The 14,190-nt window shown below is 43.4% G+C and overlaps 2 protein-coding genes across 7 annotated transcripts in view; both read left to right on the forward strand.

The window, feature by feature from the left end:
• LOC110504513 (shootin-1) overlaps positions 1–7,460 on the forward strand; it is a 43,215-nt gene extending 35,755 nt beyond the window's left edge. For 2 of the 6 annotated variants that reach the window (XM_036970195.2, XM_036970197.2), the window contains exons 8-17: positions 1,092–1,238; positions 2,677–2,830; positions 3,017–3,176; positions 3,290–3,363; positions 3,491–3,603; positions 3,857–3,871; positions 4,380–4,445; positions 4,572–4,707; positions 5,252–5,567; positions 5,977–7,460. In XM_036970195.2, coding sequence (XP_036826090.2) covers positions 1,092–1,238; positions 2,677–2,830; positions 3,017–3,176; positions 3,290–3,363; positions 3,491–3,603; positions 3,857–3,871; positions 4,380–4,445; positions 4,572–4,707; positions 5,252–5,567; positions 5,977–6,154 — 1,359 coding nt within the window. In that variant the 3' untranslated portion in view covers positions 6,155–7,460. The remainder of the gene's footprint in view (positions 1–1,091; positions 1,239–2,676; positions 2,831–3,016; positions 3,177–3,289; positions 3,364–3,490; positions 3,604–3,856; positions 3,872–4,379; positions 4,446–4,571; positions 4,708–5,251; positions 5,568–5,976) is intronic. The other 4 variants (XM_036970199.2, XM_090220040.1, XM_036970196.2 and 1 more) reach the window with 3 other exon arrangements.
• A 2,063-nt stretch (positions 7,461–9,523) lies between these two features.
• LOC110504515 (THO complex subunit 3) lies at positions 9,524–13,359 on the forward strand. Its single transcript, XM_090221553.1, has 6 exons — positions 9,524–9,778; positions 10,108–10,264; positions 10,503–10,707; positions 11,015–11,176; positions 11,356–11,456; positions 12,860–13,359. Exons 1-6 carry the CDS (start codon positions 9,599–9,601, stop codon positions 13,021–13,023), a joined length of 969 nt encoding a protein of 322 aa, XP_090077679.1. The 5' UTR covers positions 9,524–9,598; the 3' UTR covers positions 13,024–13,359.
• The last annotated feature ends 831 nt before the right edge of the window (positions 13,360–14,190 follow it).

Raw genomic sequence — 14,190 nt, forward strand, 5'->3', positions numbered from 1 at the left:
CCATATCCTGCTTCATGCTACAGTCTAATGCTTCTATATCCTGCTTCATGCTACAGTCTAATGCTTCCATATCCTGCTTCATGCTACAGTCTAATGCTTCTATATCCTGCTTCATGCTACAGTCTAACTCTTCCATATCCTGCTTCATGCTACAGTCTAATGCTTCTATATCCTGCTTCATGCTACAGTCTAATGCTTCTATATCCTGCTTCATGCTACAGTCTAACTCTTCCATATCCTGCTTCATGCTACAGTCTAACTCTTCCATATCATGCTTCATGCTACAGTCTAACTCTTCCATATCCTGCTTCATGCTACAGTCTAACTCTTCCATATCCTGCTTCATGCTACAGTCTAATGCTTCTATATCCTGCTTCATGCTACAGTCTAATGCTTCTATATCCTGCTTCATGCAACAGTCTAATGCTTCCATATCCTGCTTCATGCCACAGTCTAATGCTTCTATATCCTGCTTCATGCCACAGTCTAATGCTTCTATATCCTGCTTCATGCTACAGTCTAATGCTTCTATATCCTGCTTCATGCTACAGTCTAACTCTTCCATATCCTGCTTCATGCTACAGTCTAACTCTTCCATATCCTGCTTCATGCTACAGTCTAACTCTTCCATATCCTGCTTCATGCTACAGTCTAACTCTTCCATATCCTGCTTCATGCTACAGTCTAATGCTTCCATATCCAGAGAACCTGGGTCTGTTGTCTTTTAAAACACCTGCTCATTCCCTCACTCCATCCCCTCCTCCCTTCCTCACTCCCTCCCATCCTCCCTTCCTCACTCTCTCCCCTCCTCCCCTCCTCCCCTCCTCCCTCCCCCCTCCTCCCCCTCCCTCCCTTCCTCACTCCCTCCCCTCCTCCCGTCCTTACTCTCCCCCCTCCTCCCTTCCTCCCTCCCCCTCCCTCCCTTCCTCACTCCCTCCCCTCCTCCCTACTCCCTTCCTCACTCCCTCCCCTCCTCACTCCCTCCCCTCCTCCCTTCCTCACTTCCTCACTCCCTCCCCTCCTCCCTTCCTCCATCCCTCCCCTCCTCTCCCCTCCCCTCCCTCCTCCCCTCCTTCTCTCTCCTCCTCAAGATGTTGGTGAAGCAGAAAGAGGCTAACAGACAGAGTATGATCCTGCTGCAGAACGCTGACCCCAGCCTGCAGCTGATCAAGGCTCTAGAGGACGTGGCTAATGTTACCAAGACTCTGGAGCAGGAGAGACTGCAGCACCACCAGAAGGTAGGTCTAGGTCCCACTGTCGCAGTATGACTATCCTACCCCCACTATGAGTCCCTGACTCACTCATAGAGATAGATACAGTATATATCTAATGTTACCAAGACTCTGGAGCAGGAGAGACTGCAGCATCACCAGAAGGTAGGTCTAGGTCATGGACGGTCTGTCTGTCTGTCTGTCTGTCTGACTGACTGACTGACTCCCTCCCTCCCTCCCTCCCTCCCTCCCTCCCTCCCTCCCTCCCTCCTTCCTTCCTTCCTTCCTTCCTTCCTTCCTTCCTTCCTTCCCTCCCTCCCTCCCTCCCTCAGAGGACTACTACAGTTATAGGTAGCATCACCAGAAGGTAAGCCTCACAGTCCCAGTCTGACTCCTAGATAGATACAGTATATATCTCTATGGTCTGACTACCCACACTGGTTTCCCATGCAGCAGTTGCTGTACTGCAGCTGTGGCCAAACCTGCAAAGTCATCACCTCTCAGATCTCCACCCCCAGTACCCACAACATATGACATGGGGCTATGATGGGTGTCTGTTTGAAGCTGTCCAGCCCACAGGATTCCTCCCTAATTAATCTGGCAGCAATCATAAACTACCATCTTCCCCTCTCTGACAGTATATTATATTTTCCTACAGACCGACCGACCGACCGACAGACAGCAGGCTACATTACAGACATATGTCTGACAGATCTAGCTTCTGTAACTGATCTTTCTCAGCACCATGTAGACAAGCTGATCTTTATTACAAACAGAAACAGTCCTCGGCACTCCCCCTCAGACCATTCCGCAGGTGAAGAAGACAGATATGGAAGTCCTGGGCTTATAGTGTAGAAATTAACGTTAAATTCTCTGGCAACAGCTCTGGTCGGCATTCCTGCAGTCAGCATGCCAATTGCATGCTCTCTCAGTGGCATTGTGTTGTGTGACAAAATTTGACATTTTAAAGTGGCCTTTTATTGTCCCCAGCACAAGGTACACCTGTGTAATGATCATGCTGTTAAGTCAGCTTCTTGATATGCCACACCTGTCAGGTGGATGGATTATCTTGGCAAAGGAGAAATGCTCACTAACAGGGATGTAAACACATCCCATTGTGCACAATATTTGAGAGACAAGATTTTTTTGTATATGGAAAATGTCTGGGATTATTTCAGCTCATGAAACATGGGACCAACACTTTACATGTTGTGTTTATATTTTTGTTCAGTGTATTATATTCTCAGTCGTGTTGAAGCACCATAAACCTGGATTGTTTCTGTTTTACCAGCCTTTCTGCTGCTGTTGCGTTTATAGTTTCTTCAGTGTAGTTTTAGCAAGGCAAAGAGCAGAATTGCTCATCTTGAACACATAATGAGTAGTGCAAGGTGATTTTGTAAATCAGTGATTCTGCGCAGTCCAACTGAAATATAGTCAATCTGGATCTCCATTCATATCCATGTAGGTGAAGGCTCTGGAGGCTGAGCTACAGGAGTACTCTCTGAAACAGCAGATAGCAGAGCTGCAGAGCCAGCTGGAACTGATGGAGGAGGAGAAGAGAGAGACAGAGGGATGTCTGCAGGAAGTAGAGAAGAAGAACCGTGACCTAGAGAAAAGAGGTGAGGAGGACACCTACGGGCTGTCAATCACATCACACTGTGGGTTACCCACAGATTTTATTCCTACAGCTTTGTGAACGAATACGTCTCCAGCAGTACCAGTAGAATAACTGGTTGTCCATCTTCTCATGTTAAAAGACTGGTGACCCAGGCTTCATCTAACACATCTGTCTTTTACATCTTTAGTGCAAGAGCTGCTGCAGGTCCAGAAGAGCACTGAGCCCTCACCAGGCCCTGAACCAGGGATCGCCCCACCCCCCGCCCCTGTTCCCCAGCCCCCTCCACCCCCACCACCACCCCCTCCTCCTCCTCCACCCCCTCCCCCATCGCGATGCAACCCCCTCAGGTAAGACAATAGGCTATTATTATGTCGTGTACAGGCTTGCATGGAGGGATGAATGCTCCAACCACCAATCTGTCTAATCATACTGAGTTTAATTGACTCTTTTCATTCAATAGCTCACTGATTGCAATCATGAGGAAATCATCCAAGGGTTCAAAGGGGGGATCCCCGAAGTTGGAACAAACTCCTGGTAGGTTTGAAATCAGAATAATATAGAACATAGAGAATATGGTTCAAATAATCATTCATAATTGAGGAATTTCTTATTTTAAAATCACACATCTTCACAATATTATCCATCTCTCCTTGTCTTGTAGAAGGAGGTGCAGAAGGAGGTACAGATGATGTCAAAGTGAAGGCAGTCAACGAGATGATGGAGAGGATTAAACATGGAGTGGTTCTGAGGCCTGTCAAGGGAGGAGATACTAAGGTGAAGAGGTCAACAGTTCATGTTTTGTTTAAATAATTGTCTTGGAAAAGTGTGGAAATATAGACTCTACTTGATGTTCTCAAACTGTGGAAATATAGACTCTACTTAATGTTGTCATACTGTGGAAATATAGACTGTACTTGATGTTCTCAAACTGTGGAAATATAGACTCTACTTGATGTTCTCAAACTGATTACTCCCTTATTTCTCCAACCATGTCATGTTTTTTAATCAACTGACTGTCTCCCCAAAGAGAGTTGCCGTAAAAGTGAGTATATTGACTTTTACATACATTTTGTGAAAGGGAAGTCTCCCGGGATCCTAAAATCACAACAAAACAGCATGCTAACCCCCACATCACAGGGATAATCCACATCATATGGTACTAGAGTGAGATGGATTATAGCAGTTCTGTTATTAATCTCTCACTAAAACCAGTCTTCATGTTTGGCTTTTGGCATGGGGCTCTTTCTCTTTGTGTAACATTGTCCGTGGATTACCTCACAGTGTAGACTGACAGACACAACATGGCTGCCGCTTTCATGTCATTTACCGGTATATTCTATTGATTGACACAATCACCATGACAACTTGCAGGCTCCGAGGGGCTATGAGGAGAAAAATCTATAAAAAAAAAAATGGCCTCCAGCTTTCAAATATAGACCAGCTATGTGATAAAAGCTAACACCAGCTTACGTCAGCACATAAGTAACATGTGTGTTCTGTCCTGTTTATTAACTTAGTTGATGTATTAATAGCATTCTCTCAACCCCTAGCAACCTCCAGTAATGGAAGAAAAGTTGCCACAGGAGAGTGCCATGGAAGAACTGAAAGGCATTCTGGTATGTTATTTATTTTTTATAAAGACATTATAAAAGCTCATATATGCTTTTAATAAGTGACAACAACCTATATATCTGTTACTAACAGTAAAACATGTTGTATGTGTTTCTGGCTCCCCCCCCCAGGAGACGGTGAAGAAGAGTCCCAGTCGGGGGTCTCAGGAGTCGGTCCCGCCCCCCCCAGGGAAGAGCCCTGTCAGCAGTGAGCTGGAGGTCATCCTTAGGAGGAGACGTAAACAAGCCTGTGACTCCAGAGATGGAGGTAGCACCACCATTCGTCTGTTTGTTTAAATTTCTTTAATTCTCCTAAAATAGCTATGAATAGACTATTTGAGTGGTGTGCTGAAATAGCCGTGACTATTCTACATATCCCCACCAGAGGGCTCAATACACTCTGTCGTGATCATTTGGATACAGTACTCTAATCGTTAAACTATAGACCAGGGCATGCATGATGTCACTATTCATTAGGGGTGAGCCACATTCACGTGTTGTGAATTCAATAATAATTATACAGTGTAGTCTTTGTAACCAGTTCTTAGCCAATCAACAGTGTGTTATCTTTGTCTTTTGATTATTGTCCAGGGACAACCAAGTATCATGAACCAGTTTAGATGTCAGGCCTACAGTGTGGTTGGTAAAAAATCTGCATCACTGTTTACTTTGTAAAATGCCAGTCAAAATATGTTATTGTTTATGCTCCTAGATCATATAGTAATCTAGTGCAGATAATAACCCACAGAGAGAGTGAACATGCTGTTCTCTTACATCATGTCCCTACTAACCCCTTTGTCTCGCTCCCTCAGATGAGAGCAGGGACGGACAAATAAGCAAGGTTTCGTCCTCTGACAGCCTGAACGGGAGGCACAGCCAGAGCTCCCACAGCTCCGACAGCTCAGGCAAAGAGCCAGAGGGGCCTACAGGACCAGGGCCTGGGCAGAGCCCCAGAGAGCCAGCCTCCCCCAGCGGAAGGGGCCCTGGCCCAGCCGTAGCAGCCAGGCGCAGGTCAGACTCTGGCCAAGAGCCCCAAGCAGGGTCCTGGCAGGACAGGAGGTCCCGTACTTCTTTGTCTGAGAAAGAGGCCTACTCCGAGGCGCCGGTAACCAATGGATGCATTGTCAGGTAATGTACATCCATTATGGTGACTATCATCATGTTAATTATTTCAGCTAAATTGGCTCACATATCATAGGCACAACTACGAAATGTCTCTGGTTTGAATACCCTAGCCGACAAAGTGAAACACCTGTTGATGTGCCCTTGAGCAAGGCACTTAACCCAAATTTGCTCCAGGGGCGCAGGACTACTGTGGCAGACCCTTATAAACAACACATTTCACTGCACCTATCCGGTGTGTAACAATAAAACATATATATATATTTTGTTATTTTTTTTAAACGTTTTTTTTTTTCAAACAAAATTATTCTATTAAATACTTTGTTGGGGTATCTTTTTGTTGGTGCAGAATACATGTTTGAAAATAAGAAGGACTTTTGAAAGAGTACTCACCCTTGTTGTTGCGTTCCAACAGTGGGGAGGAGCCTGAGAAGGAGAAGCCTGAGAAATGGGCACCACCACAGGCCAACGGAATCAACCACCTTAACCCTAGTCTGACTGTGGAGACGGACACGCATGCCACACTGTCTCCCAGCCTCTCCGCAGTGCCCAACCCACTCAGCGGGAATGGGAGTACAGATGCAGAGTGTTGAAGGTCGGCTCCAGAGGTCCCTGGGCAACCAGGAAGGCAGGCGTGCTGAGGAAAGCTGCACAATTTGCACAGAATCTCAGTTATCTGCAGTTAAGAGACACTTCATTATAAAAAAGTGTTAGGTTATTTTATTTGATGCGCAAACGATCTCAATCGGATGTGTCTTTGTGTCACCATCTGATGAAATGCACTGTTTTAGAATCCAACCTTTTTTGATCAGTTCTTTCTCTTCTTCCGCACATCCTGTTATAGTGTACAGGAATTTAATGATACTTCTAATCTACAGTATAGCACAAGCTTATTTGATGCAAGTTCTGCTTCTCCCTTACTTTTCCTGAATCTAAAGAAGACACTATCCGACTACCGTAAGACTTTCAGTACAGTCACTGCTTACTTTGTGCAGTAGAACCACCACCTAAACATCAATACAGAAGTATGTTTACCATCTGGGTCATCATTAGCAAATAGGATACAGATATTGCACATTACGAAGGTACTTTTGCTACTTCAAACTGTTTCAGTTTGTGAACTATATTTAATGTGTAATCGATGCGACTACAGCGTAGGGATGCAAATGAAAGCCGTGCACATGTTTCAATCAAAAATAGCCTACCGTCCGTGAGGAATTAGGTGCTTGTGTACTCAGTCTACCTCGTATTAGACACACTTGCCTCTTGACTATCCTAGCAATGGCACAACATTTGTAAATGACTTCCACCTACATTCCCAAGCTGTATAAGGTGCTTTGTTCATATTTGCTGGGATACTCCCATTGTTTCATTACGGCTGTAACCTGATTTCATCCTGTGTGTATTATCCCACCTGTATTATGTTAGTAGGTCATGCTTTCAGATATCTAGTACAACCTAAAACAACTGGATTAAACAGTATGCAAACTTAACTGATACAGCAACTTAATCTAAGAAATAAATACATTTGAAGGCTCATAGGACAGTCACTCTCACGTTATGACATTGTACATTTTTTCTTAAAAATATAGAAACGACATTGAGAGCATTGACTCTATTTTAAGTCATTTCTATGAAGCCTTCTTTCATGTTTTCCAGATCGTTGACTAAGTCTTAAACCTGTCACCATTTTCTCAATTCCATTTTTATTTATTAGGCAAGCAGCTGACGAACAAGGAAATAACTGGACTGAGTTTGTGTGAATCTTGATATTGTGTGTGTTTGGGATTTGAAAAATGAAGTGTTATGTTTTTTTTTGTTGTTTTTTTTAACATTTACATTGATATTCATTTTTCAATTGTATGAAATAAAATGACCCAATAAAAACAACAAGACTTGTACTTGCATCTATTTTTCCATCTTTGTGTGTGTAGTATATGACTAATGTTAGATCATTATTGCTGAACTGAACTCCATTTCAAACATAACCTGAGATGGCATTATTGGCATAGAAACTGAACCACAGAGTGTTGTACTGTGCTGTGTTTGACTGAGCCTTTAATACCTAAATGTAAGGTGTGTAATTGTTAAGAGTGTTGAATCAATAAAGTTAGACAGCGTTTAAATGGATTGCTTCACTTTAATGCCTATTTTGTTCAATAAAAGTAAAAAAAAAAAAAAGATTATAAATAATTCAAAACCATTTAACTATTTAGACAATGATGATATATTCAAGCAATAAGGCCTGAGGAGGTGTGGTATATGGACAATATACCACGGCTAAGGGCTGTTCTTATGCACGACGCAACGTGGAGTGCTTGGATACAGCCCTTAGCCGTGGTACATTGGCCATGTATCACAAACCCCCGAGGTGCCTTATTGCTATTATAAACTGTTTACCAACGTAATTAGGAGAGTAAAAATAAATGTTTCGTCATACCCGTGGTATGCAGTCTGATATACCATGGCTGTCAGCCAATCAGCATTCAGGGTTTGAACCACCCAGTTTATAATCTTTTATAATCCACGATTTATCCGTGATAATACAAAAAACATAATACAGGACTGTAGCTAGATCCCACCCCTCAAGACATTGGAAGGCCAGCAATGTGTAATCGGGGCTAACACGTTTTTGGCTGTGTTGTCAACCAGCCACTTTGGTGCTTTGGGCCAATGCCAAGTGAACTAGAGCACAAGGCGCTATCAGAGTGTACCAAGAGAAAGCTCAAGGTTTTCCACTGCGACGGGGAATAAAACACAGTTGAGTTTGGTGGTCGTTTTTTCTGTGTGTGGCTACTTCTCATGCTCTCAAAATGTTGCCGCCTGGAGACGACACGTTTTCCAAGGTGAGCAGAACAATTATGTGTTGGAGTCAGGAGAGCAGGAATATCAGGCCAGGCCAGGGACACAGAAAGGTGGATTTCTGAAGAGGAATGGAGAGGAAAGAGGAAGAAGAGCGAGTAGGAGTGACATTTTTGGAGAAAGTGGACCCTTGCCTTTTGGCGGATCCATTTGTGATTTCAGGGTGGGTAGGAAAGGAGTTGGGTACAGTTGAATCAGTGAAGGTAACCTGTACTGGACTTGTGATATTTGTTTGTGTTTCTTCTGACCAGAGGGAGCTGGCGCGTGAGCAATTGAAGTTGAAGATTCCTGGTGTTTGTGATGCCCGTTGTTTGGTGCAAATCAGACCTGGTGGTGAGCATGGTCCTCTTGAGTTTTGGGTCAGAGTCTCTACCAGACAAAATCATGTCAGGATATATCAGTTATCCTGTTAGAGGTTTTGTGCCGAATCCACTGCACTGAGTCAGGTGCAACGTTTATGGTCATGTCGTAGCAGTTTGTAGGAGAGAGATTCCAAGATGTGGGATGTGTGCAGGAGGGCATGGGATAGAGGATTGTGTAGTTTTGGTGAATAAAGTTGTCTGTGTCAACTGTAAGGGGGCTCCATGTTGCTGGGAGCAGTGCAGAAGGTGTCATATGCTGAGGCAGTGAAGAAAGTAGAGGTGAATGGGTCGAGGGTGAAGGATCCTGAGAGTATCCCTGTGAGTAATAGATCTGTGCCAGCACAGAAGGATAGGCCAATGAGTGATATATGCTTCAGCAAGGTTGTCTTCTTAGCGTTCATAGCAATGGTTATCAACTGTATCACAGAAATGGAATGTAAATCACAGAAAATAGATGTTGTGGTGGCAGCTGCAGAGAAGTATTTGGGTATATGAGATTTGACTTCAGAAGAGTTACAGGGTGTGTTGAGTGGTGGTGTCTGGTCTTCCAAGGCTGTTGGCATGGTGCAGGAGGAGATAGGGGCAAAGTAGTGGAATGGGGTAGTGGGTTTTTAATGACTATAGCGTTAGTCGAAGGGGGTTTATTTTAGATTTTTTTTGTTATCACAAAGTATAATGGATTTACATCATAGTCCAGTTGGGGGCGGTAATGCAACATATTGGATGCCAACCGCCGTTAAACTCCAAAGAAGAAGAAGACCCCCCCCCCCCCCCCCCCCCCCGTAGCGACATAACGCGGTAGTATCTTCCAAAATGGCGTCCAAATATTATCAAGAGATGCAAGAGAGTTTTAGAAATAACAACAAAAGCAGGGAATTCCCTGCGCATAGCGCTAAAGTCCATTCAGTAGCATGGAGTTGCGACGGCAGGAGGTTGGCATCTGGGTCTTTTGATAAAACAGCAAGCGTATTTGTCTTGGAAAAAGACCGTTTGGTACGTTGCTAGCATGTTATAGACGCAAGCTAACATTGCATAAATGAACCACGCATGCTAGTGCAAGGCTCATAACACAACTCTCAAGTCTTATATTGTAACATTCAGGCACACCAAATTATACACTTACTTTTATATCTAGCAGATATCTATTAATTTGTTAACTATGATCAGATCGGGAAGAGCCTGCTAACTAGCTAGATGCTATGTTATGTGCTGAACCAGCTAGCCGAGACAACTGGCTAGTTAGTTACTATTTGTAGTAGCAACCTCCACTTTAGCACACAGCTAGCTATCTTGTTGTTTTGACCTATTTCTACCCCTTACAGGTGAAGGAGAACAACTACAGAGGCCACGGAGACAGTGTTGATCAGTTGTGTTGGCATCCTACCAACCCAGACGTGTTTGTCACTGCATCGGGGGACAAGACCATACGCATCTGGGACGTCAGAACAACGAAGTGCACGGCTACTGTCAACACTAAAGGTACATTCCAATTAGATCAACAACGTGCACGGCTACTGTCAACACTAAAGTAAAACCCATTTTGTACAGCGATGCAAGCGATACATCTGCTGTGTCTTAAGCCAAAAACAATACATTAGCATTGTACTGAAGTGCAAGACTTTACAGTATGTGCCATTACAGTAATGTGTCCTGTTGTATTCATTCTGATCTGTGCCGACCCAAAAGTGCATGATCTACCTGCTGTGTTTGTTTGCAGGGGAAAACATCAACATCTGCTGGAGTCCCGACGGCCAAACGATAGCCGTTGGGAACAAGGATGATGTGGTTACCTTCATCGACGTCAAATCACACCGGTCACGAGCTGAGGAGCAGTTTAAGTTTGAAGTCAACGAGATCTCGTGGAATAATGACAACAACATGTTCTTTCTCACCAATGGAAACGGGTGCATCAACATCTTGAGGTAAGACCTTGGTCCCTTCCAAAATAGAACCCTAGGTTATTCCCTATTTAGTGCACTACTTTTGGCTAGAACCCATATAGTGCTGGTATAAACCAGTGCACTATTTAGGGAATAGGGTGTCATTTCCCCCATACCCCGTTACTCAAGTATTCACAATCCTGTCCAAACTAGAATGTGTAGCTTATGTCCTGTGATGTAGCCTATGCCTATTGCTGCTGCACATGAAAATGGATATGACTTGAAGTAGTAGATAGGTTCATAATTAGCCTAAGTTACGGGCTCCCTGACTTTGACATGTTGTTTTCAGTTACCCCGAGCTGAAGCCCATCCAGTCGATCAACGCCCACCCCTCCAACTGCATCTGCATCAAGTTTGACCCCACGGGGAAGTACTTTGCCACAGGAAGTGCAGATGCCCTGGTCAGTCTGTGGACCGTTGAAGAACTGGTCTGTGTTCGCTGTTTCTCCAGGTTAGTGAGTCTACATTGAAAACAGTCCATATGGACAGATGGTGCATATCCCTCATCACCATCATCAGCTAACCCTAGTAGCCCATTAAGCACCCAAACAATGATCCGTATTTGTATCACTTGACATTCATGCTTTTGCAATGTATACATACATTGAGTCTGATTGTCTTGCGTTTCAGGTTGGACTGGCCAGTGAGAACATTGAGTTTCAGCCATGATGGGAAGATGCTGGCTTCAGCCTCCGAGGACCACTTCATAGACATAGCAGAGGTTGAAACAGGTTAGTTGGAACCACTTCATAGACATAGCAGAGGTTGAAACAGGTTAGTTGGAACCACTTCATAGACATAGCAGAGGTTGAAACAGGTTAGTTGGAACCACTTCATAGACATAGCAGAGGTTGAAACAGGTTAGTTGGAACCACTTCATAGACATAGCAGAGGTTGAAACAGGTTAGTTGGAACCACTTCATAGACATAGCAGAGGTTGAAACAGGTTAGTTGGAACCACTTCATAGACATAGCAGAGGTTGAAACAGGTTAGTTGGAACCACTTCATAGACATAGCAGAGGTTGAAACAGGTTAGTTTGAACCACTTCATAGACATAGCAGAGGTTGAAACAGGTTAGTTGGAACCACTTCATAGACATAGCAGAGGTTGAAACAGGTTAGTTGGAACCACTTCATAGACATAGCAGAGGTTGAAACAGGTTAGTTGGAACCACTTCATAGACATAGCAGAGGTTGAAACAGGTTAGTTGGAACCACTTCATAGACATAGCAGAGGTTGAAACAGGTTAGTTGGAACCACTTCATAGACATAGCAGAGGTTGAAACAGGTTAGTTGGAACCACTTCATAGACATAGCAGAGGTTGAAACAGGTTAGTTGGAACCACTTCATAGACATAGCAGAGGTTGAAACAGGTTAGTTGGAACCACTTCATAGACATAGCAGAGGTTGAAACAGGTTAGTTGGAACCACTTCATAGACATAGCAGAGGTTGAAACAGGTTAGTTGGAACCACTTCATAGACATAGCAGAGGTTGAAACAGGTTAGTTGGAACCACTTCATAGACATAGCAGAGGTTGAAACAGGTTAGTTGGAACCACTTCATAGACATAGCAGAGGTTGAAACAGGTTAGTTGGAACCACTTCATAGACATAGCAGAGGTTGAAACAGGTTAGTTGGAACCACTTCATAGACATAGCAGAGGTTGAAACAGGTTAGTTGGAACCACTTCATAGACATAGCAGAGGTTGAAACAGGTTAGTTGGAACCACTTCATAGACATAGCAGAGGTTGAAACAGGTTAGTTGGAACCACTTCATAGACATAGCAGAGGTTGAAACAGGTTAGTTGGAACCACTTCATAGACATAGCAGAGGTTGAAACAGGTTAGTTGGAACCACTTCATAGACATAGCAGAGGTTGAAACAGGTTAGTTGGAGAAAAAAAAAAGTCACACAAACTTTTTGTTGACACATAAGAAACACAATTAGCAAAACCACAAAATAGTTAAAAGAATTGAATGTGCAAGAATAACCCACTCCCCCCACTCCCCGTGGACCTTACGGCCTACAAAACAAGCCCACGCTATGCCGCATAGTCCTTGGCAAGAATATAGTCCTCATTAATTTCAGTTCATCATTCAGAGTATCTTCTGTTTCGTGTTTTTGCAGGAGAGAAGCTGTGGGAGGTCCAGTGTGAGTCTCCTACGTTCACAGTAGCCTGGCATCCTAAGAGACCGCTGCTGGCCTACGCATGTGATGACAAGGAAGGGAAGTACGACAACAATAGAGAGTCTGGCACAGTCAAACTGTTTGGATTACCTAATGATTCCTGAGTGGGATAGCAAGGCAGGCACTGTCAAACTGTTTGGATTACCTAATGATTCCTGAGTGGGATAGCAAGGCAGGCACTGTCAAACTGTTTGGATTACCTAATGATTCCTGAGTGGGATAGCAAGGCAGGCACAGTCAAACTGTTTGGATTACCTAATGATTCCTGAGTGGGATCTAACACACTGTATTTTGATTCACTCTTTAAACCCGAGTTTATACGGATGATTGGCCCTACTTCGTGGAGTCATGTTACCTATCCCTGTGCTGTATCACTTCTTCTCTATATGTTCAATACAACATCCTTGTCTTTTGGTCCATTAAACATTGCCAGAAAGGGATGCTATCCCTGTGCTGTATCACTTCTTCTCTATATGTTCAATACAACATCCTTGTCTTTTGGTCCATTAAACATTGCCAGAAAGGGATGCCTGTTTAAATGACTATATCATGTAAACCGATATCTGTCTTAAGTCGTATGCTCAACTTTCTTCTACTGTTTTTGTTTATAGAAAATGTGCCGTGTTAGATGTAAAATGAGATGCTTAACAGCGACTCTAGAGTTGTCTTTAAGGATTGGGATAAAACGAGATTTACTCTCTGTAGTGAGGGGAAAAAACACTCAACAGTTCTTTCTCTTTACAACCACCAGATGGCACTGCATCCTAATTATCAACATGTGTTTCTTGTACAGTTTCTCCGTACGGTTTGCATTACACACAGTGCAGTACCATATTTTTGTTAACTTTAAATTGATTTTTTTTTTTTATATTAAAAGAACAGTCTTGTTTACTTATTTGTCTTGGTTGGACATATCAAGGTGTAAAACGGATATGGTGCAGGATATGTCTTCTGTCTAGATTTTAGTGGGTTATTTCAATACATTTAGGAAAATATATATTTAACCAGGTAGGCCAGTTGAGAACAAGTTCTCATTTACAACTGCGACCTGGCCAAGATAAAGCAAAGCAGTGCGACAAAAAACAGCAACACAGAAGTTACACATAAACAAACGCACAGTCAATAACACAATATCTCAGTATCTCAGCCAGAAAATGGTGATTCATTGCAGGCTACGGCATTATTAAGATGATGTGCAACTATGTAATGTATACAAGAAGTGAGGATATGTGAGATTTTGGACTTGATATGGTAGACCTGCCTGCCCTCTG

The sequence above is a fragment of the Oncorhynchus mykiss genome, chromosome 25 (assembly GCF_057628025.1).
Source record: "Oncorhynchus mykiss isolate SJ-2025 chromosome 25, ASM5762802v1, whole genome shotgun sequence".
Classification (NCBI taxonomy): Eukaryota; Metazoa; Chordata; class Actinopteri; order Salmoniformes; family Salmonidae; genus Oncorhynchus; species Oncorhynchus mykiss.

Coding starts and splice junctions, on each gene's coding strand:
- LOC110504515 (XM_090221553.1), top strand. CDS start 9,599: ATGGCGTCCAAATATTATCAAGAGATGCAAGAGAGTTTTAGAAATAAC. Junction 11,177..11,355: donor TGTGTTCGCTGTTTCTCCAG/GTTAGTGAGTCT, acceptor CTTGCGTTTCAG/GTTGGACTGGCCAGTGAGAA. Junction 11,457..12,859: donor CATAGCAGAGGTTGAAACAG/GTTAGTTGGAAC, acceptor GTGTTTTTGCAG/GAGAGAAGCTGTGGGAGGTC.